General features: G+C 45.1%; 1 protein-coding gene across 1 annotated transcript in view; it reads right to left on the bottom strand.

Moving 5' to 3' along the window:
* Positions 1–22,830, bottom strand: part of RTN1 (reticulon 1) — a gene marked incomplete at its 5' end in the record, with an annotated part of 120,079 nt that overhangs the window by 37,552 nt on the left and 59,697 nt on the right. Inside the window, 2 exons of the mRNA XM_080618809.1 lie at positions 12,458–13,234; positions 17,564–18,301. Coding sequence (XP_080474935.1) covers positions 12,458–13,234; positions 17,564–18,301 — 1,515 coding nt within the window. The remainder of the gene's footprint in view (positions 1–12,457; positions 13,235–17,563; positions 18,302–22,830) is intronic.

The raw sequence follows: 22,830 nt of genomic DNA, 5'->3' as shown, positions 1-22,830 counted from the left end.
CTGGGACCTTAGGCATGGGAACAGGGGTTGGAAGTTTTCACTGTTGCAGCTGGGCTCTGGGGAGACTGAGAGAGCTCCCCAGAGAGGGGTAACACAATTCATTGCAGCCTCCTTAATGACAGCAACTGTGCCTTTTAATACATCCATTTTAATTTGTTGTAGCAAAAAGCACTAGAAAGGTGACATTTTAGAGCTGGGGAGCGACTCTTCGTTAGGGACTGTAGTGACAGGACAAGGGGTAGCAGGTTAAAACTTAAACAGTAGAAGTTTAGATTGGATATAAGGAAGAAATTCTTTACTGTGAGGGTGGTGAGGCACTGGAATGGGGTGCCCAAGGAAGTTGTGAATGCTCCATCCCTGGCAGTGTTCAAGACCAGGTTGGATGAGGCCTTGGGTGGCATGGTTTAGTGTGAGGTGTCCCTGCCCCATGGCAGGTGGGTTGGAACTCGATGATCTTAAGGTCCTTTCAACCCTAACTGTTCTATGATTATATGTACTAGTCAATCTCAGTCCCTTCTTCAGCAGCTTTTCTAGACAAAGGGGCTTTAAGATGGGCATGCACATGTTTCAGCATCCCATCTGTAAGATGACAGTATCATCTCCTTTCTTGCCTTGCCTGGAGATTTGGACTGTTTCACTGTCCCTTGCTGCCAGCCTGCAGCGCTGAGAGAACTGGGGCTCTCAGCATGGACAAAACCTGTAGATTCACTGCTTCTAGTAGCCCTGTCACTGTGATCAAGCCATCTCTACTTCAGTCCCCCAAAATAGCACTACTCAGATCCTTTCCCTGAAAGGACTGTTTCTCCGGAACATAGACATAACTGCACATGCAGTTTCTGATCCAGTTTACATATGCAATTACCATGTCTGAGAGCACCAGGCAGCAGAGTCAGCACATAATATCCCACTCAATAACTGTACAAATAAACTGTATAGATGAGTGCTCGTTTCAGAAGGACAATTGCTACTATGGCTTTTATTAAATCTCACTCATTTTATGACTCCCTGCTTGAAGCAGTAAAGCCTTCGCTTTCAGCTAAGGGTATACATGGGTCTGCTGTTTCAGTGACAGCAGCAAAGCTCCTGCAGCTCCAGGAGCTCCAGTGCAGGCATTTGAGACAAAGAGCAAAGGCAGCTTTAGGAAGCAACTTCCATTCTTTGGAGAAGCTCTTGCACTTAACCCAAGCAAGTAAGCATAGCTGCTGGTGTTTTAATAGTACATTAGCCAACAAAGTAACCTTCAGAAATCCTGACTATTAATCTCCACTGGCTTTTCTGTAAGCTCTCCTACTCTGCTCCTTGCTTGTTGCCCAGATACAGACTTTGTTTTGTTGATGCTATCAGCATTTCATAGGATGTGTGCAATAAGTCCTCCATGCCTCTGTAAGGAACCATCTATATTTCTAAAAGAGAGCAGAAAAGCCTTCCTGTACAATGCCTGCTTCTGCCAACAGCACTCACTGAGTGAGTATAGGTCCTATGTTGCTTTTAAATGCATCACAGTGAAAACAGGGTCTCTGGGATTGTAAGAAGCTGGATTTTGATCTTACACAACTGTGGATCCCAAGAAACAACAAGCAAGGCAAAGGGTTTGTACCAGCCAGGCTGTGTGGGTGGTATCAGACCTTGGAAAAACTTGGAAAACTGTGAGAAAGCTTACACATCTTTTACAGTAATATTAGAGAATTGCAGGAAAGTACTGGAGGACTGATGGCACCTAGGTGGACCTAATCAGTGCCATGTTACAGAAGACTCCTATAGGAAATCATGACATGAAGCAAACTCCAACACCACCTGAAACCTTTGGAAGAGATCACCAATTCCACATAAAATCACAAGGCACCAGTTAGGGGTTTTCTGAGCAAGTGATACCAAAGGGCTCTAAATGCCCTTTTAAACCTGCGAGTCAGCAGGTCCTGAAAGGAAGAAGTTTTCTTGAAAGGAAGAGCTTCCTGAAGCTGAAAGGAAGATAAACCCTAAAATGAGGTTTCTACTAAAGCAAAGAGTTTTCCACCAAAAAGCAGCCACATTGGCAGGGCTTTTTCCCCACAAAATATTCACTGCTGTGTAATGTGGCATAATGCTTTATGTCTCCTCAGCCCTGAATATGCAGGAAAAAACAGTCCTTTTGAATGGAGAAACAGCTATTTCAGAATCACAAAGATCTTAGTATGCCTAACTTTCACAAACAATGCTCGGATGGAGCCTCCCACACTCAGACCCCTTGTAAAATCTATCATCACTACCAAAATTACAAACCTTCATAGAGCTAATTTAATGAACCTTGACATCACCACATATCCCCACCACAGCCAGGGTAGCATTTGCAGACAAACCTGTGGTGGAGGTGGAAGATTACTGACATCCAAACCAACATGTCTTAATGTAGCATTAGTTTATTTCCATACGTGTTTGTATTCCTCACACAAAAATGAAATGCTGTGAAACCAAAACACCAGAATGACCTCTCACTGCTACATTTCCTGTGTCACCACTGAACTGCTCTCAGAGCTGGAGGGAGAAGAGATGGTGTCTGTGATACCTATCTGGAAAAAACATTGGGCAAAATCACCCAAGTTAGGTAAACGCCAAGAGAATTAGAAAAAAGAATGTTACTGTAGGGGAATAAACCAAAAGAAAATAGCAATCAAAATGAGATTAAAAGTGACAAAACCACCAGGCGGTCTTTCTTTGGGAGGAAATCAAGCCCTTTGAATGTTGAATCATTGTATGTCACTTATTTTCTATGTTGTGACATGAACACAGCAGCCTCCCAATGAAAAGATGAAAAATAAATCCCATTTTCAGTCAATATTGCTATTGTGTCCCAATTAGCACTGCACGCTCAGAAGCTAAGGGAAATACCAGTAAAATCAATACCCACCTCCAGGTTTTATTCCCAATGGAGATCTCCTATCACACGCCCACCCTTCACTACAGTCAAATACGTTAATTTTAACCTCATGCGAACTACCAGATACAAATAGCAATACTCAGGGAAGTACTTACTCCTCTTAACATCTGAAGAATTAGAGCCACTCTGAAACAGACAGACATATTCCAAGCTTTGTATTTCACCTCTCCTTGAGAGCTAGAGATGTATTTTCTATCAGCAGGCCTTAATCATAAATTTAAATCTGTCCTGAAATGAGTCCAAACTCTTCATTTGAATCAATCAATGAAACTGGTTAAAGTCCATGATTCCCAGCTCACAGAGCATTGCAGAGGTTCAGAAGTGGCATTTCTAGCAGATCAGAAAACAAAATATACCAGAAGTTCCCTGCAACACACTATATTTATAAGAATAATGCATTAAGATGCAAAATATTATGCACTAGTTAAAGCGAAATACTCAGATTTTTCCTTTACCTGATTTGTATTATAGTATATAAACTTCCCCAAGCACATTCTGAGCTAAAAACTTGAATTGGTGCAGGGAATGCTCTTTAATATCATTTGTAGAAAAGCCTTGCAACCAGTACAGCTTTTCCTCTTCATTATATACAGCTTGTTCATTGTTTCTGTGTGCTCAGAATAAACTATATATTGTGTCAGCCACAGAAAAGTTACCAGTAGGTGTTAGATTTCTCTGTCAACAACAGATCTTTGAGATCTGCTGGGAGACAAGGGATAACTATCTCTAGGCATCTGGGAAAAAACAGCTACCATCAGACTGTCAGTGTCACAGCCTTGCCTGAAAGCTGAGTCACTGATCACTGACGCCAAGAGAATCCAAAAGGGACACCGTGTCAAGATTTTGGCTTTTAAATCATGCTTGAACTGTGATTCTGCAACTGAGGTGTGTCCACATGAACAGAAAAATCATTCATGTGCAGTTATCTCCTTGCTGTCTTCCTCAGAAGCAGGACTGAGTTCACCTTGGGAGCTTGGCTTTGCAGGGCATGGACGTGGATATGGACATGGATATGGACAGGGGCAAACCAAGCAGTGGGCTTGTGCAGCCCAGCTCACTGAGATAGGTCTTAGCAGATTACATATCTTTCCTCTTTGGACCTCTTCTCAGCAGGTTCCTGTTTGTATACAGATACCCACTTGCTCACTGTGCTTGGCTTAGACTTTGCCTTTCATGGCTTTGATAATTAAACATTAGACATAACCATCAGGCATCTGTGTAAAGTCAAGCAAGTAGCTCTTTTTTTATACTGGTCACAATGTAATCTTGACCTGGCAGAAACATTTTATAACACCACCATCTTGTGTCCTATCAGAAAGGTCTGTATACTTCTGTCTGAGTGCTATGACTAATGACAGCTCCTCAAAGGCAGTCCTTTGCTTTTGAAAGGAAAACTTATGAAAAGGAAGGATAAAACCTATAAATTTTTAAAGCTCTGTACTTAACTCACAGACAAGCAGTGGAGTGGACAGCAGTCCCAAGAGAAGATGTATGATCCTCCTACATTAAGCTATGCCCAATTTTAAAAGCACCTCTGAGCATCCAGCCACTGTGTTTAAGATGCTTTGACACGCATTAAAAGTTTGACCTTACTCAACACATGGGAAGTAATTTTCACAAGCACAGCCAAAACTCAGAGGAGGAAACAGATGCCAGAGGTGAAATGGCCAAATGCTCAGGCTATGGACAGCAAAGGTTGTTATCTGAAGGGCATGAGATTTATGGAGACATTTCTGAAGGTCACATCAAGGTCTTTCTCTGACATATATACATGGTGCCTCATGATAGGGCATCACTGCACTTGGTGGTTACTGATCCCTGCTATGCTGCCACCAGATCAGAACTCCGGGGAGAACCTCAGAGCCAGCATGTGACCAGCTCTCCTTTACCCCTCTACAGAGACCCTGCAACCACTCCTGAGGCCAGAAAATGCCAAACTCACTCCTCCTTCTCTGAAAAAAAAAGGGTATGGGAGGAGTGGAAGAGAAATCATGTATAGCACAAAATTGCCAGGGTGCACACTGCTCATTCCCCCCACCATGACCTGCACATCTCCAGGTTTCTCCAGCTCAGCTCCAATTATCACAGTTGACTGCTGTAACAAGCTGTCATGTGGCAGCTGAACTGTACTAACTGAACAGAAATGTGGAAGGCAGGCCATATCCTGCTCCAAAGACAGAAACATTTCCATCTGCTTGGCCCACAGTGAAAAAGTGTAGCTGTGAAGTGTCCACTCCTCCTCCATGGGCAGAGGAATATGCCTATGAGTTGCTGATGAGGCAGCTCAACTAGGATGGAGAACCTCCTCCAGTTACAGCTGCTGAGGTCCCACTGCCTCAGTAACTCAAAAGTCTCTGGAGTGTGACCCTGTGAAATGAGACCATTTGGATTTGTCTGCAGATTCTGTGTCGTCACAGCTCACTGCGTCCTATCACATGTTCCCAGTAATCCTTTAGATTCCTTTTAGATTCTGCAAAAGCAGAACTGCAAAGTAGCTGGAAGTCAAGACCTCTTGGTCTACCAATCTACTGCTGAACTTCCCAAAATATACATACCATGGAAAGGTGAATCCCTGGTATGAAACTATTCTACATACGAAAATCACTCCTCCTTGCCACAGCTCTGTATGCCCAAGATGCTTTCATTTGGAACTGCTTTCTTACTCTTTACTGACCATTTTTGATCAATCTAGCCAATAAATACCTAATTGAACACTTTTGCCATAACTTTGGGTTACTAGGCTAAGGAAGAACATGCATCAGAGCAGAGAGACAAGAGCAGGCTGAAACATGCCTTTGCTGCATTTTCTCCTGTCCACTGCCTTAGTCTTAAATTCATCCCTGACCTTACATCAGGGAAGTCAAGTAAAGGCATGGAAGCAGAAGACTGGCCTGAACAACAGACTAATTGCCAGTGCTCCAGGTGTGTCCCTAGCATGGGGTTTGGCAATGCAAGTGTCATTTCTTCCTCTAAGATGCTCTATACTTAAGCTAGTTCACTAGTTTGAAACTGAGACTGCACATTATAAGTTCCTAAAGACAACAGATTGAGGAAGGGCCATGCATACAGCAGAGTAAGAGATTTGTGAACCACTGTGGGCTGTAGGATCAGACATCCCAGGAGAAAAAGAAACTATTTTGCTCAGGGGAAGAGTCCAGAAGATTTGTGGAAAAGCTGTAAGTCATGCCCACAGGACGTCTTTCACTCAATACCTGTTCATGGTTCTTGGAAAACACCCACCGCCATAGGTTCATCTGCTCTGCATTAACTGAGCAAGCCCACTTCAGGTGGCATTCCATCTGAACAGGAAGTCATTCAAGTTTCTCTATTTCTCAGAAATGGGCAAGATTATCATGGTTAACTTCATCTTTTCTACTGGGCTTCCCCAACCCTTCAAAAAATTCCTCCATCCATGTTATCATGCAGAAAATTAACAGAGTCAAATGAGTCCAAGTAGGAAAAGATAGGTCAGCACACTACGCTGCAGAAGTCTGAATAGACATTTCCAAGCAATATGGAGGAGATCCCTCATGCAGCAAAGGAACTCATATTGCACTGCTGCAGTGGGCTGTACAAGCCCAGTCCTATCCTGTAGGGCAGGCAAGTAACCCACCATCAATGTGAGGATGGACTCCATGCAAGCATTCTTTCCAGTTCACTTCAAAAAGATTCAGCCAATGGTAGAAAAGAACAAAGGGAACAACAAGACAGTTCAGAAAGCTCAAAAACATGACCAAAGAGGAAAAACTGAAGTGGCTAGAACTGCTTAGCCTAAGGTAAAGAATGATGGAAGAACGGCAACTGTTTTCGATAGATGCCTGGGAGCTGGTAGAGGATCTGCCTTTCCAAATGAGTCACAAGCATCTGTCAAGGAATCCTGCCTGTGGGCCAGGATATGGGCTCTCTGGACCTTGTAAAGATCCTGCCAGCCCACACTGTATGAAGCTATACTGAGTGGTATCTCTAATTTATCCTGCTCTGCAGTGTGGCTGCAGCTCATGGCGCTGAGGCAGCATCACAGGACTAACCCAGATTTGCAGGCTCCAACTCTCAGCTACCCGCAAACCTCTGCCTTTGCTGTTCTCAGCATGTTCAGATGGACAGGTAAACAAGACCCTAAGCAAGCTGACCTAACTGCTTTGAGTAAAGGGTTGGATCAGGGACCTCCACAGGTCCCTTTTCACTTAAACTATTCCATGTGGGAGGCAAGTGCAGAGAGATTCACCAATCTAAGATTCGTGGCAAGGCCAGGCCTATATTCACATGCTTACTTCTCTAGGCAGGTTTTACCCCACTCCTCCTACAGCATCACATGGTGAAGCCACTCTAGCCCCAGGCAGGACATCCTTCTCCCTGCACCTTTCACGAACAGGGATTTTCCAAAGGATGCAAAGCTACCGAAGCCCCATAAAAACCAAACTGAAGCACATGAAACAGATGGGCTGGAGTGTGGAGGCACTTACAGCAGATGGCACTAAAATATTAAACTAACATTATTGTATGCTTAAGCTGCGGCCTGGCTTATAGATGACTGCAGAGCCAGTCTGGTGAAAGCACGCAGATGAGAAATGAGCCACAGGTTGCTAAATCACTCTTCCAAACATCCCCTTCCCACGGGAAAATGCCTCACTAGCAACTCCTCCAACAGCAGGGACATGCTAATGTGATGCAGATGACGTTTTGTTGAATAAAATGTGTTCCAAATAACTTTGGGTCTCTCCTAGACCTCTGCTGCAAAACCACCTCCTTGAGAAACTGTGTAAAATCAGTTTGTCTGGGGGACCAAGCACAGCAGGGTGCAAGGACCACATTGGGAGATTAAAGGGGAAAATCCCACACTGCTTTGTGCTTGTCCACTGCGGGACAAGCCCTGAACACTATAGGAAGTGGCATGAGAGTCACCAGGGAGAAGGGGAAACATGTTCTTCGACTCAGGGCATTTGCCAGCGACACCCCAAAACCAGAAGTGATCCTGACTGCAGTTTATGATACTACCTGAGAGACACCTGGCCACCACATAGAGATGGGTGGCTATGAACCTTAAGGGTGTGTTGTAAGGACACACTCTTGTAGGGCACTAACCAGACTGATGCTACAAAAAGCCTTTTCTAAGGCATAAAAGTACTCATTGAAGGAGAGAATGGAGAAAGACATGATGACCCAGCATAGGGGAAATCTCTCCCGAGGACCAGGTCCCCAGGCTGTGTGACACCAGCACACAGTAAGACAGGCCACCCTGGCTAAGAGCGACCGACATGCATGGCAAGAGAAGACAGGAAAGCATTCACAGCCAGAATGCTTCTTTCAAGCCCACTTTGGTCCAGGCTTCTCGTAAACTGCCTCTGGCTAAAGGAAGCATGCTTCCAGGACAGCAGGCCTTTTCTGGAATTTCCTGCATGCACAGCCTGGATGTCACCAGGGGCTATGCAATGTCACAGCCCTGTGCAGGGCACACCAACCAGTTGAATTATTTCCCAAAGTTTGTGAAAAATCTCTTGCATGACAGGATTTTCTTAGAATAAACCTAGAAATCTGTACTCCTTGCTCTGGCTACTGAAAGACACAAATGCATCTGGACTTTCTTCTCTGTGGTTGAAACCTCCTTTCCTGCAGAGCCAGATGTGCTCTAAGCCCTGTTGTGCAACAGCTGTGTCCACCTCTGGGAGGAGATGCCAGGAGTAAAGTGGGAGCAGCAACAACAGAACAGCGAATGTCTTGGTACAGCTTTACCTTCCTCTCTGCAGGAGTCAAAGGAGTCATAGATAGCAACTGCGTAATTGGCCAAAACAAAGCCTGTGTTGCTACAAGCAACGAGATCTTTCTGACCATGCACAAAAGCATGACCATGCTTAGCAGTTAAAAGCATGGGAATAGCTCCACTCCTTCAAATTGTGATAGGCAGCTCCAGTAAAATGGAGGTAGGAAGTCACTGCCCATTTTTGTTATTGCCACTGGATGGCAACAGACATTAAGCAGAGACGTTGATTTATTACTGCACAAACCATACATGCGCTTGTTGTGATCTACCTTCTATTTAAGGGGAATATGCTTTCAGCACACCTAGCAGACACACCAGAAAGGTCTCTGAGGGACTAAGCCACAGGCTGATAGTAACAGAGCCAGCAACACTGTTCCCTGGTGTCAGGTTGAATGCTGGACATTCACTTTGTACAGCTTCTCCCTGTATTTCCTGGAATGTGCACTCAAAATCAATTTTTTTCTTGCCAGCCCAGGGCAAACTCTTCTGATGAGACGTGCAAAGTATATTTAATGCCATATGAGTGAAAAACTACTTGGTCGAACGAAAACATCACGCTATGAAATAGTTAACACTTGTATGTGAAACTGACGGCTGACTTTTTAAAGTTACATAAACCTGGCTATGCACTGGCCAACAGACACAGAAAGATTTACTCATAGGTGTTAAAAATGCAGCCAGGCTGTTGAACAGTTTCACTTGAGCCATCAGTTTCCTATGAACCTTCAGAAATGCTGGACTAGCACTGACCTGAAGTCTGGAGGGACTTGCCATGGCCATATGGGGTTAGTCCCCACCTGTGCTCTATGAACCTCACTAGGACCATTTAGTTTAACAAGGACATGTACTGGTAGCACAACAATTTGGAGGTGACGTGTTACAAGGAGTTAACAGGAAACAATGAAGGATTTTCTGTTTTCTATCTTCTAACAAGTACATAGTCACACCTTGTTGCTATTCTTTTAATGACAGATAACTATAATTAAGATCATTCTCAGTTAATGAATGATGACAGTGTTCTTGCTTTGGGTGACATTGTTCTGCTGCACCTCCATTATGCAGCACTGCCACATCTCCCTCTATTCTCATCACTTTGGCTGAGTGTGGCCCATGACAAATGCCTGCCAGGTGCATCTGAGTTGGCGTATGACACACATGATGCTGTAATGAAAAGCTCTACCAAGACCTCAAGTTCACGCTATGAAGTCCTTGTCCCCTTGGATGTGCTCTGCCACATCATTTCCCCGCCAGCCAATGTGGCTCCAGGCTGATGGAGGCTGGGAGGACCCATGGAGATGGTCTGGTCCCACCAAGCCAAGTAACACATCCCTGAATTCACCTTTGATAACTGAAAGACTGCTGAAGGGTTTCACATTAAATCTCTGAGTGAGGGACAAGCTCTCCTTTCCTAGGTCAGAAGGAAAGCCCCATACTTTCAAGGTGTAAATTTAACTAGCACCCAGACATGGCAACCTACGCAGCAAATACCCATGACTGGAAGGTAGTGTAAACTAGACCCCACTACCACCTGTATATCCTTATTCAGGATATACACTGCCCACCTTGCAATATCTTGGAATCAGCTTTAAAATGTTACACAAGATTTAGGAATAATCTTCTTGAGAGGCTTGGTTTTGTTTTCCTTGCCTTGGGCACTAGAGTGTCTTGAGGGAGAAAAGCACATATTGAATTAGTCGACACACCACAATTAGCTGTCTTGTGTCTGTCCTCTAGGAAAAGTGCCTGCCACTACTGTCCTATGGGGGTGCAGATAGGAAACACGGACATGTTGCAACAAAGAGAAAGTCTGCTTATGCACGCAGCGATTTTTCTCTGACCACCATATGAGAACCAGGCTTAGTTAGCATCAATCTAGGTAGTAATAGAAATTAAATGAGACACAAACAATAGGCAAAAAAAATCTGAATACAATCGAGAAGTACTGAAAATGTCAAAATTGAGGGACAGGCAACTAGCTGTCTGTGTGATATTCTCCAACTTCTTTCCCCAAGTCCAAGACCAAATTGTTACTTGTCTGTCCAGAACAACACACAGAACACAACATGGCTGCAGAGCCCCAATGCTAGACACTGCAGGAAGGATGTGTAAGGCAAATTCAATCAGCCCTACAATCAGCTTCTAGGGTTTGAGCAGGGCCTGGGCCAGTCCCAGTCCCACAAAAGGGGAAGGAGAAGGAGATGGTTGGAACTCATTCTGATTATGAGCAAGCTAAGCGATGGGCAGCATGACATTGTGAGCTCTGAGAATCTGTCAGGAAAACATAAGCATTAATCATGTTTCTTATTCAGCCTATTAATGTAATTACCACTAAGAATATCAATATTAACATCTTATATTGCCCTACAGATCTTGCAGTTCTCAGCACATTGTGCAAGATCAGGCTGTTTCCTTACTAGATTTACATGCTTGGGTTCATAGCACTAGACAAATCTGTTGTAAAAGCGTGCCACTTAAACATGTCTACCACATCTCCAGGCCATCATGTGGTCAAATACACAAATGCAGACAGAGGAAGATGCTTTCTAGGCAGCCGGGCTGGGGTTCGCCCCCCCTCCACCTCTAGCCAGCTGTTTTCAAGGAAGCAGCAGCTCTCTAAATTGCAAAACAACATCTGACACTAGAGCTGTGGACAGCCGCTGCCTCCCAGCCCAGCCTGGGGAGATGGCAGAGCAGGCGTGGGGCAGGCGTGGGGCAGCCCCACTGTCCCTCCCTCTCTCTCACATCAGCCTACAAAGCCAGAGGCACACAAAGGTCCTGGCTATTAGAGCTGCATCTTGCAAAGAATAAAATGCCTTTTCCTCTTGTGTGCCTTTTGAACTAAGCTGGTTACAGGCTACAGGGACACTGGCAGTGTCAGTGTGCAGTGACCGTGTCCTCAGGGTCTAGTTCAGACCAAAATCTGGTAGTGCCCCTAGAGGTTTGGTGAGTTCAGGCAAACCTCAGTGCCAGGCACAGCAAGCCCAGACCTGGCTGGCTCTACACTGGCTTTGAATGGATCCGATGGGGAGACAAGTGCCCTTGAGCCCACCTGTGTACCTGGGAAATGTCCTGCCTTCCCTCTCCCAGAGCTGAATTAGGGAAGGGGCTTTCAGAGGGGCACACAGGACGTCCCCGCAAGGCACACAGAGCTGGGATGAGCATGCCCAAGCCACTTGCCATCCTGCACTAGCCTGGAAGTGTATACAAACCCCTCATCATTCAGGATAGATGGTGTCAGCCACTATAAGAGATTCATTGAAGCTGCACCAGCTTCAGAAACACCCAGACCCACCAAACCCAACCCCTATCCTACAAATCTTTCTTTTTTGTCTACACGTATCTTCAAAGACATTATCCTTACATTTCTGGAAGGGACAGGACCACCTCCCTGGTTGCACCCTTTTCCTGGGGCATGGCAGGTATTTCAAAGGAAACAGTAATTTGTTGCTCTTTGTCCTCCAGATGCCTGATATACAAATCAGCCTTATACTATCGGGGTTCCTGCTTGATCCAGTACCTATATGTTTACGCCTAAAAATTATTGTTGCGGGTATCTTTTATTGTTTCCCCAAAACAATAAAAGGGGAAGGAGAAAAAGATGATGATGAGAAGGTGCGATTATATGTGCATTGTCATAGGCATGCCCAGCTTTGAGCTGAGGTTATCTAGTGACAGCAGCTCCTCTGCTCTGCACTACTAACATCTGCCTTGCAAGGAACAGCTACTGCTCCCTCCTCCCACTTCTCATCAACACTGCAAAGAACAGCATAAACATCTGCATTTACCTTTCTGCTTATTTAAAAACGGCAGTAGGGGTGAAGCCAAGAGACTTCTCTTTCCAGAGTCCTTGGAAGACACTTTACTTTGGTTAACAACAGTTTCTTCAATGGGTTTCTTCAGGATTATTCTTTCCTTCAGCTCCTCAGTGCTAATGGCAGAGGCTGGGGCTTCAGCATTTACTTTTGGTGCAACAAAGGAGCATTTCAGATAGGATGTGGACTCTGCCAGGTTTTCCCTGTTCATCCTGTTCTCTGTCGTTTTACTTGCTTCATAGTCTGAGGTGTCAGTGCGCGAACTGTTCTCTTCCTTGATAATGTCCATAGGCTTCATCACAGGGGAGTCCTGCTCCCTCTTTGGGCTCTCTTCAGAGGCTGATGACGCATCGCAGGACTCAATGATGAGCTCGCTGTCGAGCTCGGCCTCCCGCTCCTCTCGTAGGATGCTGTACTGGATGGAGGGGGAGGCAGGTGATGGAGGGGGCCCTCCAATATGGCTGAAGGTCATGTAGTTGGAGTGCAGCACCTCCTCAGCAGCCAGTGGGTCCTCCGAGACCAGCTCGATCTCGGAGTCCCCTGATTCAGCACTGCTGGCTTCATTATCCAGGGGTGAGGAGGCGGTAGGGCGCCCAGGTTTGACCCGCTGGTCTCTTTTCTCAGTGGAAAGGGCTGGCGACTGCTGCACCTCTGGGTTCTCAAAGGAAAAGCTTTTTGCTTCCTTGATGGCACTGATGAGTTCATCCTCCGACAGGCTACCTTTGCCCTGCGACTCTGAGCCGGATGGTTCTGCCACCCAGAAAGGAAGAGGAAAAAAAGGAAAAAAAGTGTTAAGAATGAGATTTTCTGGCTGCTTAGGCAACAAACACAATAGATTTCATGCCAGCACAGATCCCTCTGACTGGTAACACAGGCAGAAAGTCTCCCCATCTGGGATGACTAACAGTAATAACAGCTTGTCCTTACAGAGCATTTCCCATGCACATACTTGTTACAAAAGAGGTATCATTAGTATCGTTTACTGAGGAAACAGCTGGAGCACAAGGCAGTGCTGCTCAGTGCTTGGCCAGTGGCTCAGCAGTATGGTTTTCACCAGGAAAACCACCCACCGTGAGGAACATGGGCTCAGGCCACACATGACAGTGTCTGACTGTCACCAACAGATACATGTCTGTTCCGGGGACAAACACGCACGACAGGGCTGGTGGGTTCCTGATACCACTGGTCATAACAAGCTATGTGCAGTAGTTTTGTCAGACTTTACCTTTCAGGTATGGAAAGCTTCAGGTCAGAATTTTTTCTCAGATTTTTTCAGGTGGTGAATTTTCTGTTCGATTTTATCTCACTTAGGTCCAAGACTGAAACTCATATTTTCACCTCAATTCTTTATAACATTGAGAACTATGTAACCAAAATAATAACTGACCAACTTGTCACCCAAAATTTGAAACAAAGAAATTTCTCTGCATTTTCTGGCTCACAGTGGAAGAAGATAGAGAGCAAAAATGAACCACTGAAAAGGCTGCCTGGTCACCCAGGATTAGCAAGGAGACCACATCCCCTACTAGAAGTGAACCCAGCACCAGAATTTTCACCTGTTCTGCCTGTATACCACTTTACCATGTACGATTTTGTAATGAAATAACAAATAAAGTAAAATTGCATGTAAAACGTTCACAACATGAGGCAATGCAGACAGCACAAGCCATTGCCCTGTGTTAGCGCATGGGTGAAGGTTTCCCTTGATCATTCACAGAGCACCAGCCAGCACGGATGCCCGTGGAGCACCAGCAGCAAGTCCAGTCAGGTCGCCTCAGCCTGTCTGTGCCAAGGGGGACCACAGCAGCAGTGCGCACCCGATCTCCAGCCAGCACCTGGCTGCCACTGCCTCCTGCTTACCACCTTCCACGTCACTGACCCAGAGATCTCTGCCATCTACACACAGGACCCTCTCTGTTGAGGGGAAGAAGGGCTGAATTCCCCAGTGTTGTTGAAACAGCCATCAAGCACACAGGGAAGTTTGCCCTCTGAGCAAAGCACTCATTCACTAATTTTATATCATTATTAATGTGACAGAGGTCACTAAGTGGCATTGCAGGTGGTGGAGGTTCAAGAAAGATATCAGAAAGGTACACCCCCAGGGTTCCTTTTGCTGATGCTGGTGAAGAGGCCCATGCAGCATGCAGCCTGTATCCACATGTCTGGGGATGCCATCAGGGGTAAGTTTTCCACCCCCTCGGTTGCAGGTAGGATCCCTGAGCTGACCTGTGCCTGTTCCCAGTGGTATTTGCCTTCAGCCCAACTCTGCTTCAGGTGCAGCCACTGGCATCAGCCCCCCCAGGCCCACTCAGCAACACTGACCACCTCTGGAAGCTCCTCTACAACAGAGGATGGGAAAGAGATTTTATCAGACCTGACCCAGGATAAAAAACACTATTTCTGGATATTTCCTGACTTAATTTCTCATGGCAATAGCATGACTTCTTCCTGGTCATATGCTTTCCCCAAGATGAATCAGACAGAGGGGGAGATTTTAATTATAGCACCCAAGCCATGACGTTCTGCTGGGAAATGGGCAAGAAAAACAACCTCCCCATATTCCTTCAAGCAATTCTGGTTTGAGCATCTGCAGTACGCATCATTGGTAATTTTGAGCACATATTGTTGCTATGTCTGCAGCTCCTCCAACAAAACATCTCTCTTGTAACACATCCCTCTCACATGAGAAAGTCCTTCTGCAACCCATGGTATGGCTGTAGTCAGGATGAAGGCGTTTGGGGCTGTTCCGACACACTACTGCGTGGACGCTGGTAAGTTTCTGTTGCATTGGCTGTGCTGAGCAGGAGCCTGCGCACCCTTTTCCTCCGGCTGCAGGAAGCCTGCATGAGCTGCGCCACTCTCCTGCATTCCTATGTGTGAGCATTTTCTCCCTGAGCAATGGCTTAATCCGGCAGGCATCCAAACAGGCATGTGACTGCCAGCCCTTGTAGCGCAGTAACCCACCGTCCCTCGGCTTCACCCCGCTCCTGCCCTCGCTGGCAGTTTGTAGCTCTCAGCCATGGCATTTACCTTGCATACAAAGTCCTTTGTGGCCAGCAGCAGGGTGTCATATCTACCACTGGCACGGGAAAGCATATAAATACCCACCTCCTTTCAGCATCAGCACAGTGCATAAACAGACCACGTCTTCCTTCCCCAGAAAGGTGATGGCCAGTCATTAAAAGTAAACCTTTTTAAAAAGTCCTGATCCAAGCAGGGGGGAATCAGGAGCTTTGCCAGAATACTTGAGGGGTACCTAGGAGCGACAGCTTTGCGGGGTCACTGAGTAGAAACAGTGGGTTTCTATACAGTCGTAGGTTTTACATTTCTTCCTCACTTAGGAACACAGAGTCTGGGCGCTGCAAATCCCTGGCTGCAGGAAAGGGGGAAAATCCAGAGAAAACTCTGCAGGAGCCAGCCCCTAAAAGAAACTGCCTGCTTCTTTCCTTAACGCAATAGGATCAGTAGTGATCCTGGTTTTCCAGCACCCAGATGCAAGGCAGTGGGACTTCCCAGGGCTGCTCGGGCAGTGCTGGGGATCAGCTTTGCCCATGGACTGATACATTTCTGTGCTGGCAATTAACGCCAGCCACTCCAGTGCCTCCCAGTCAGGCAGCAGCTGTGAGGCTCAGCCACACGCTGTTCAGCTACTTTGATGGAATATGATTATCAAGTGTCACAAAGGCAGCCTTGAACAGTCACCACAGACTGAATAAATTACAATTAGTGCCTGAAGTTCTTAATTACCTTGTAGTGCAAAAAATGTAAATTGATAAAGAAAATGGCACATCTCTGAAGTAGCATGTGATGTCACCCAGTCAAATAGAAGAAGAAAAATGGGATTCTAAAGTCTATTTATAATCTAAAGTTTCTGGCTGATGCAGGCAGGATAAACTCACAGCTGCAGTGAACTCTATCTCTTTTCTTTGTGTGTGAAAGTGTACAAATGCATACTCAGTTTTGGGTAGGAGCTAGGTATTTCTCTAAGAGTAGGTATTAGTGTGGGTGGAAATCCCAAACTGGAATTTTAAGGAAATTCCAGTTGATTTTTAAATGCTTCTAGATGCCATCAAAGTAATGGAAATTTCAGCATGGGGATGTTCATTGTCAGATGTTCCTTGACAAAGGGTTAGGATTCCAGGACACTGAAATTTAATTTTAAGCCTGAAGATTCTTTTTCCTGTCACAGAACTTTATTCCTTTTTAAAACACTGCACTGCTTTTGTAATTTAGCAGTGTGCAAGAGGGAAAATGAGGAATAGGTATTGAGTACTACTGCAGTAATCAGGCAATAAGGAAATGTATAAACATGGGATTTTAATGTCCCTCCAACAGAAATAGGAGCCTTTAAAAAAGACTGGCCCTTTGATCCTCCAGTCCTATTTGTAAATAAGGTGACAGCATTTCCCTCAGCACTTTTTAAAAGCAGCGCTTTCACTTGAAAAGAGCACTCACTTTTAGCAATTTAACCTTATACTCTGCAAGAGCTAAGAGGTGTTAAAACAGCCATTAATATTTAAAATGTGGACCCAGACATTTGCAGTGCCCTGGTCCCACACATCTCATTTCCTTTGGGGAGCATGGCCAGCCATGGTGACTCCAAAATCACCATGATCCAGCCCAAACTGTTGCCTGGCTGACGATATCCCCAATGACACACACCAGCTGACGATATCCCCAATGACACACACCAGCTCACATCTTCCTCTTAAGGAGAAATCCCCTTGGGGACCAGGCTCAGCAAGCCTGTATCTGACCCCAGCTGTGCTCCTGAGCAGCTCTCTTCAACTTACTTCTGTAGATCCCCAGCCCTGTATTCCCCTCTTCTCATAGAGAAAGGGCAGCCCACCTGAGCAGTGTGTTAGTGATGGGCAGCACAGTTTGCACCCCGCTTCAGTTTGGCACTGTAACTGATGCTTGAGCAGAGCAGAAAAGCCTCCAGATATGGATACCCATTAATGTCTGCTCACACCCACTTAGACCCACCCCACAAACCCATATTAATTCTCCAGCATGCAGGGCTACAATTGCAACCACTCTCTGAATACAAAAATAACCAGTGCTGTGCACCAGCATTACCTGTGCCAGAAGACGGTGGGGTAACAGACCCCGGGCTGTCATCTTCTGGCTCCGACACTGTCACTGTTGGTACCACCTCATGGCTTGGCTTCAGGCCGGTCTCTGGCTGAGCTGGGCTTGACTCTTTGCTGACAGCTTCACCAGCACTTTCTGTCTTGGTGAGTGTGATCTTGATGGGGGCTGTAATGTCAGAGGCACTGTGCTGATCTCCAGACCTTGTGTCTTCAAGCTGATCTTGCTCTTTGGCTTCCTTCGTGCTCTCTGAAGCTGGTCGCTGAGGTTCAGCAGTGTGGCTGGATCTGGTGGATATTCCCTGGTACTTATCGATAAGGTCTGGGCTCTTGTCTTCTGAGTCAGGCTCATGTTTTTCTTGGTACTTTATTTCTTCTGATCTACTTATGTCCATATATTTATAAGCTTCTACTTTCATCGGATCTGCTAAGGTTTTATCAACTTCGGTAGACTCTGCAGGAGTCATCTCTATTCCCGAATCTGAGCTAAACAAACCACGGGACTCAAACCCAGTCACATCTTGAACAGGATGCCCCAGTGCGTTAAACCCCTCTGTGCTGCCCGAGCAGGGAATGGGGCTGTTTTCCTGCTGATAAATGCCCATGTAATAGGTGGAGTCCCGTGGGGTGGTGTAGTGGACATCTGAGATCAGAGAGGTGTAGAAGGAGCTGTCACCCCCATTGGCAGTGGAGCCGTAGTCAAAGAGGTGTGAGGAGCCTGTGACACCTAAAGCAAAGACACAAAAACAATGCACAGTGAAGAGACAAGTGCCTGCATGAATCAATCTTTCTGCAAAGCTGTACTCACTCCCTGCTGATTTTAGATTCCATTTGTGCACCAAGCTTAGCTTTGCTTGCAAGCTCTTTGGGACTGTCTCTTACTATACCTTTGGGCAATAGTGGCACATCTGTCAGACAAAGCTTCCAGCTGCTGTTATATCTTAAAATAGCTATAACGATGCTCATGGCTACTAAGAGTTCCTGGCCAACATTTATCCAGCCTGTGTATAAAAAGCTCCAGTGGCAGTCCCACAACCTCCCTCACAATCCAACTCAGGAGCTTACCACCTAATATCCTTAAAAATAAAATAAAATCTAATGTCCAATACAAACCAGATCTAGAGCCAAAAGGGGTTGGTTTGGGTTGTTTGGGTTTTGTTTTTTTGTTGGTTTTTTTTTTTTAATGCAGAGAAATGGAAGAGTTTCAACCTAAGGAAACTTTTAAGAAAATAAATCTGCAGGGCAGAAATTTAGATGCAAAGTTTGTAGGCAGCTTTAGATTTCAGTTTCTCTTTTAAGACTAACCACCCTAAATTTGTGAAATAGCAGGGCAGAGACTAAACAGCCTCATTCAGTTATTTCCACATGCCCAAAAAGCTGTATCCTGTGTGCATCACCTACAAAGCATGCCAGCATGAGAGTGGTTAAACCTCTATCCATACCCATGCATCATTTTCATTCACCGCCTCTAATTCCCTTTGTCAAGCTTTAAGTTCCTGGTGATGATGCTAATTAAATTACAAACAATGGCCACTCTCTATTTGCAGCATTAATATAAAGCAGCTCAACGACGGGAACAGCGAGATCCCCCATGAGGGAGGCGGGAGGTAGGAAGACAAATTTTTATAAGGCTGAGGGAACAGGGATGCAGAGGAACAGAGCTAAAGCCTGTAGGAGCTGGTGCCTGTAGGAGGGCGGTAGCCTGTTAACTGCTTGGGCGCGGATGCACGTTGCATCGCAGAGGCTGGCTGGCTTTCTCATCACCCTGCCAGGGATGTGGGGCTCCTGACATGCTCCATGTGTGCCATGTCCAGGGCTTCCATGCACAATGCAAACTGAACAGTAACATTAAAGGGGTTTTTGCTGCTGCTGCAAAGCCAGAAACTGGGTGATGTCAGCATGAAAGCTCCTGAGCTACTTGCACTTCTTTATTTTCTTTCTCCTCACACATACATAACAATACCATCTCTAAATACCATTGCAGCTGTTTTTTCCCCACAGCCTTCCATGCATTAGATACATGCAGCTCATTTAGTAAACCCTGAAGCAATTTCTCCTCCCATTAACATTGTCCAGTGTGTAGCTACAGGTTTTATTTTACTGCACAATCTCACTGGATTTGACATGCACAACACAAGCCCTGCACAAAGGCATAATGACTATTTCCCTCACCGTGTTTTTGCATCGCTCAGTGCTATGACGACATGCAAGCAACTTCTCTTCCCTGGGCCTTCAGGGTAGGAACAACATGCTTCTCCTTTTACAAGAGAATCCTGGTAACATAAGGAAAAAGCAACCCAAAAGTGCCATTCCTTGCTTTTCAGCCTGCCTACGCTACCTGCTCCTGTGTGTCCATCCTCACTGACTTCGGGTGTTGCCAGTCCGTCTCCAGTCCTTACTGCTAATCTGCTACTGCACACAATGCTGACAGCCCATGGCATTTGTGCGTAGGGATAGCAGCTGCCTTTGCCATACAAGAGCACAGGGCAAGGGGTGCTGTAGCTAGCAGGTGAAAAATTACCATCACCATTCCCAGCTATTCCCAGGCTTCAGTTTGCTCTTCCCTCTGCTACAGAGCACTGCACAGAACTTTAAACAGAAATACTTATGTTCAAGGCAAGATCTTGTTTCACAGCAGTGAGGGTCAGTGCAGAGATTTTTCCTATGCATGTGAATTTGGGATATTTTTTCCTCTCTCTCTGTGTAGCTTTACATTTACCTACTCTAAATTTCACCTTCTATTTTCCTGACAGCTCATTCAGGGCTGCAAGCTCCTTTTGTAACTCACTGCAGGCAGCTCTCATCCAAATGACTCAGTCTCATCAGCAAAGCTAACGTGAGAATGGAGACTAAGCAGAAAACCACAGTGAAACAAAGCAGAGTAAGGGCTAAGCTGGGCTGTCCAGCACCCACATCAGGTCCTACCTGAGGTCACCCAGTGCCTCACAAGGATAGCTCATACCCAAAAACCATTTCTAAATGATCAGTAAGCAAAAAGGGAGAGGTTCTTTTTTCTTGCAAATATTTTTCTTGCTGAAGTTGCCTTTTTTGAAAATTGTCCATAAACAGGCTTGGATTTTCACAAATGTGTTGGTTAGCTGGAATTATCTGATGCATTGTTTATGCCAATATATTTCAGGCTGTGAATTGCTGACTACATACTTTTCATGCCTGTTGCTGCCAGTATCTGCTGTTCCTAATTTACTATTTGTTCTGGGTGAGTAGCTGTCTAAATCATGGGGTTTTGGGGCTGCTCTTTCATTAGATGCTTCCTCGGTGCCTACTGGTCCTCATCCAAAGCCCACTGAACTCACTAGAAAAGTCCCAGTGATTCTGAGTGGCTTTGGACCAGCTCAAGATGGCTGCGCTATACTTTCTGCTCTAAGCACTCATGAAAAATACATCACATCACCATCAGTGAACAAAAATACATTTCTACAAACATCTCACTATTGCTAGCAAAGGGGGGGCACAGGCAGAGTTTAAAGGAGATTGAAGTTGCTGTTAAACCACTATTCATAGCTGCTTTTGCAGCTTTCATTTCTGCTTTGTCCATAGTATATGTGAGCCAGATGCGCATGCATTTGCAGCACTTAGTAATGCTGATCAATATATCAGTGTAAGGGTTTCTAATGCATTTGTGTCAGGTGCTTCATGGCAGAAGTTAACCACAAGCCAAGAGACCTCGCAGAAAAGCCACTGTGATAAGAAAAGCTTGGGAAGATATTGTCCTATTTTTTAAGATATTCATCAGCAGAAAGAAAAATAACCCTGAAATACTCATCAACAGAAACATCAAATTTTCATATAGAACAAATCCAGTTCTGTAGCAGATGGTAACACAAGAGCTCATTTAAAAATGCACTCGCTGTTGACCATAAACCTTTATTTTTCTTCAGTGGTTTTGCAAATAACAATGAAACCAGAAAATGCATTTCTTACTGAGGTTCAGGAGGAAGACAAAGAGTTAAAGGGTGTGGAAGCATGTCCATGAACATGTGAGAGCAGAAACAGGTTTCACATTAGCAGGACATAGAGGGATCCCAACTCTCAAGGCAGCCACAGAGTCGAGAGTACTGAAGACAGATGAAATGACCTAATTAACCAGGATTTAATTCAAGTCTCTCTTTCCACAGGGAATGATTTAAAGCCATTGGTAAAACTGCATTTTATTTGGGAAGTGTGAATCTATCAGCTATTAGGCTGGCTATTAAAGACATGGAAACCTATAATAGCTGAACAGATTTTTGTCAAAGAATAGTGTATTCAGAGCCTGGTGATTAAGCAATGCCCTCCCTGACTTGGAGTTTATTTAGTTCAATATCCGTGGGAAGGAGAAGCCTTGAATAGCACTGGTAATGGATGGCAGTATCAGATTTGAATTCATCGTTGTTATAAAGGGTTGGTTTTTTTACTCTGGATTTCCCTCAAACATGCCCAAAAACTTTCCTGCCAATTCAGGTAAAGCAAAGCTATTCAGTGCCTGAGAGCAGCAGTCATGCTCGTAACATAAGCCCTCGGGAAATAATTCCACTTCCTGCAACCAGCTAAGAAGTAATGGGTCTGATCCAATCATTTGAGCACAGCTGAGATGCTCAGCAAGTTACATGTGTTTTCAACTGTAAAGAAAAAAAGTAAATTGAAAATGACTGGTTTGTTTCCTCAGAATGAGTAAGTGAATGCTCCAGAAATCGTCTCCTACAGCACTGGATTTACAGCTATTTAGCAATTTACACAGGAAATAATTTAGAAATCATTGGCTCCATGGAGAGTAACTCTTAATTTAAGAAAGGCAGCTGAAGCCCAATTTGGATCAATGCAAGAGGAAACAAAAAGTTATCTGAGGGTAATAAAAAAAAGAGCTAATTTAAATAAACTGATTTTCCCCCAACTACAGTATGCTCAGTCTTCTTAAAATTGATCACTTCAGAATATTTTGTTCAATTTTCAATAAAATAACCAGTTTCCGTGTTAACCTGCCTTTCTTAATCTTTGCATGCACCTCTGGTGACCTTGAAGGACACAGACAGACTGACAGAGAAGGACATGACATTTCAGTTCTGCAGAACAGCTGGCAACCCTGCAATGTGAGGTTCAGTATTTATCGTGTGTCAGTGATTCAATCAGAATTATTAATTTTCAAGAGGGGGGAGAACTAATCTTTAATTAGATTATGCTATTTTTACAGCCTAGAGCTGCACTGAGGAGAGGAAGGATCTTTGGTTGCAATGGGAGGAATCAAGGTTTCAGCGACCT

This window comes from Psittacula echo (genome assembly GCF_963264785.1).
Source record: "Psittacula echo genome assembly, chromosome: 5".
NCBI classification, from domain to species: Eukaryota; Metazoa; Chordata; class Aves; order Psittaciformes; family Psittacidae; genus Psittacula; species Psittacula echo.
The sequence above is the reverse complement of the archived record's forward strand: the minus strand, read 5'-3'. Positions and strand labels throughout refer to the sequence as shown.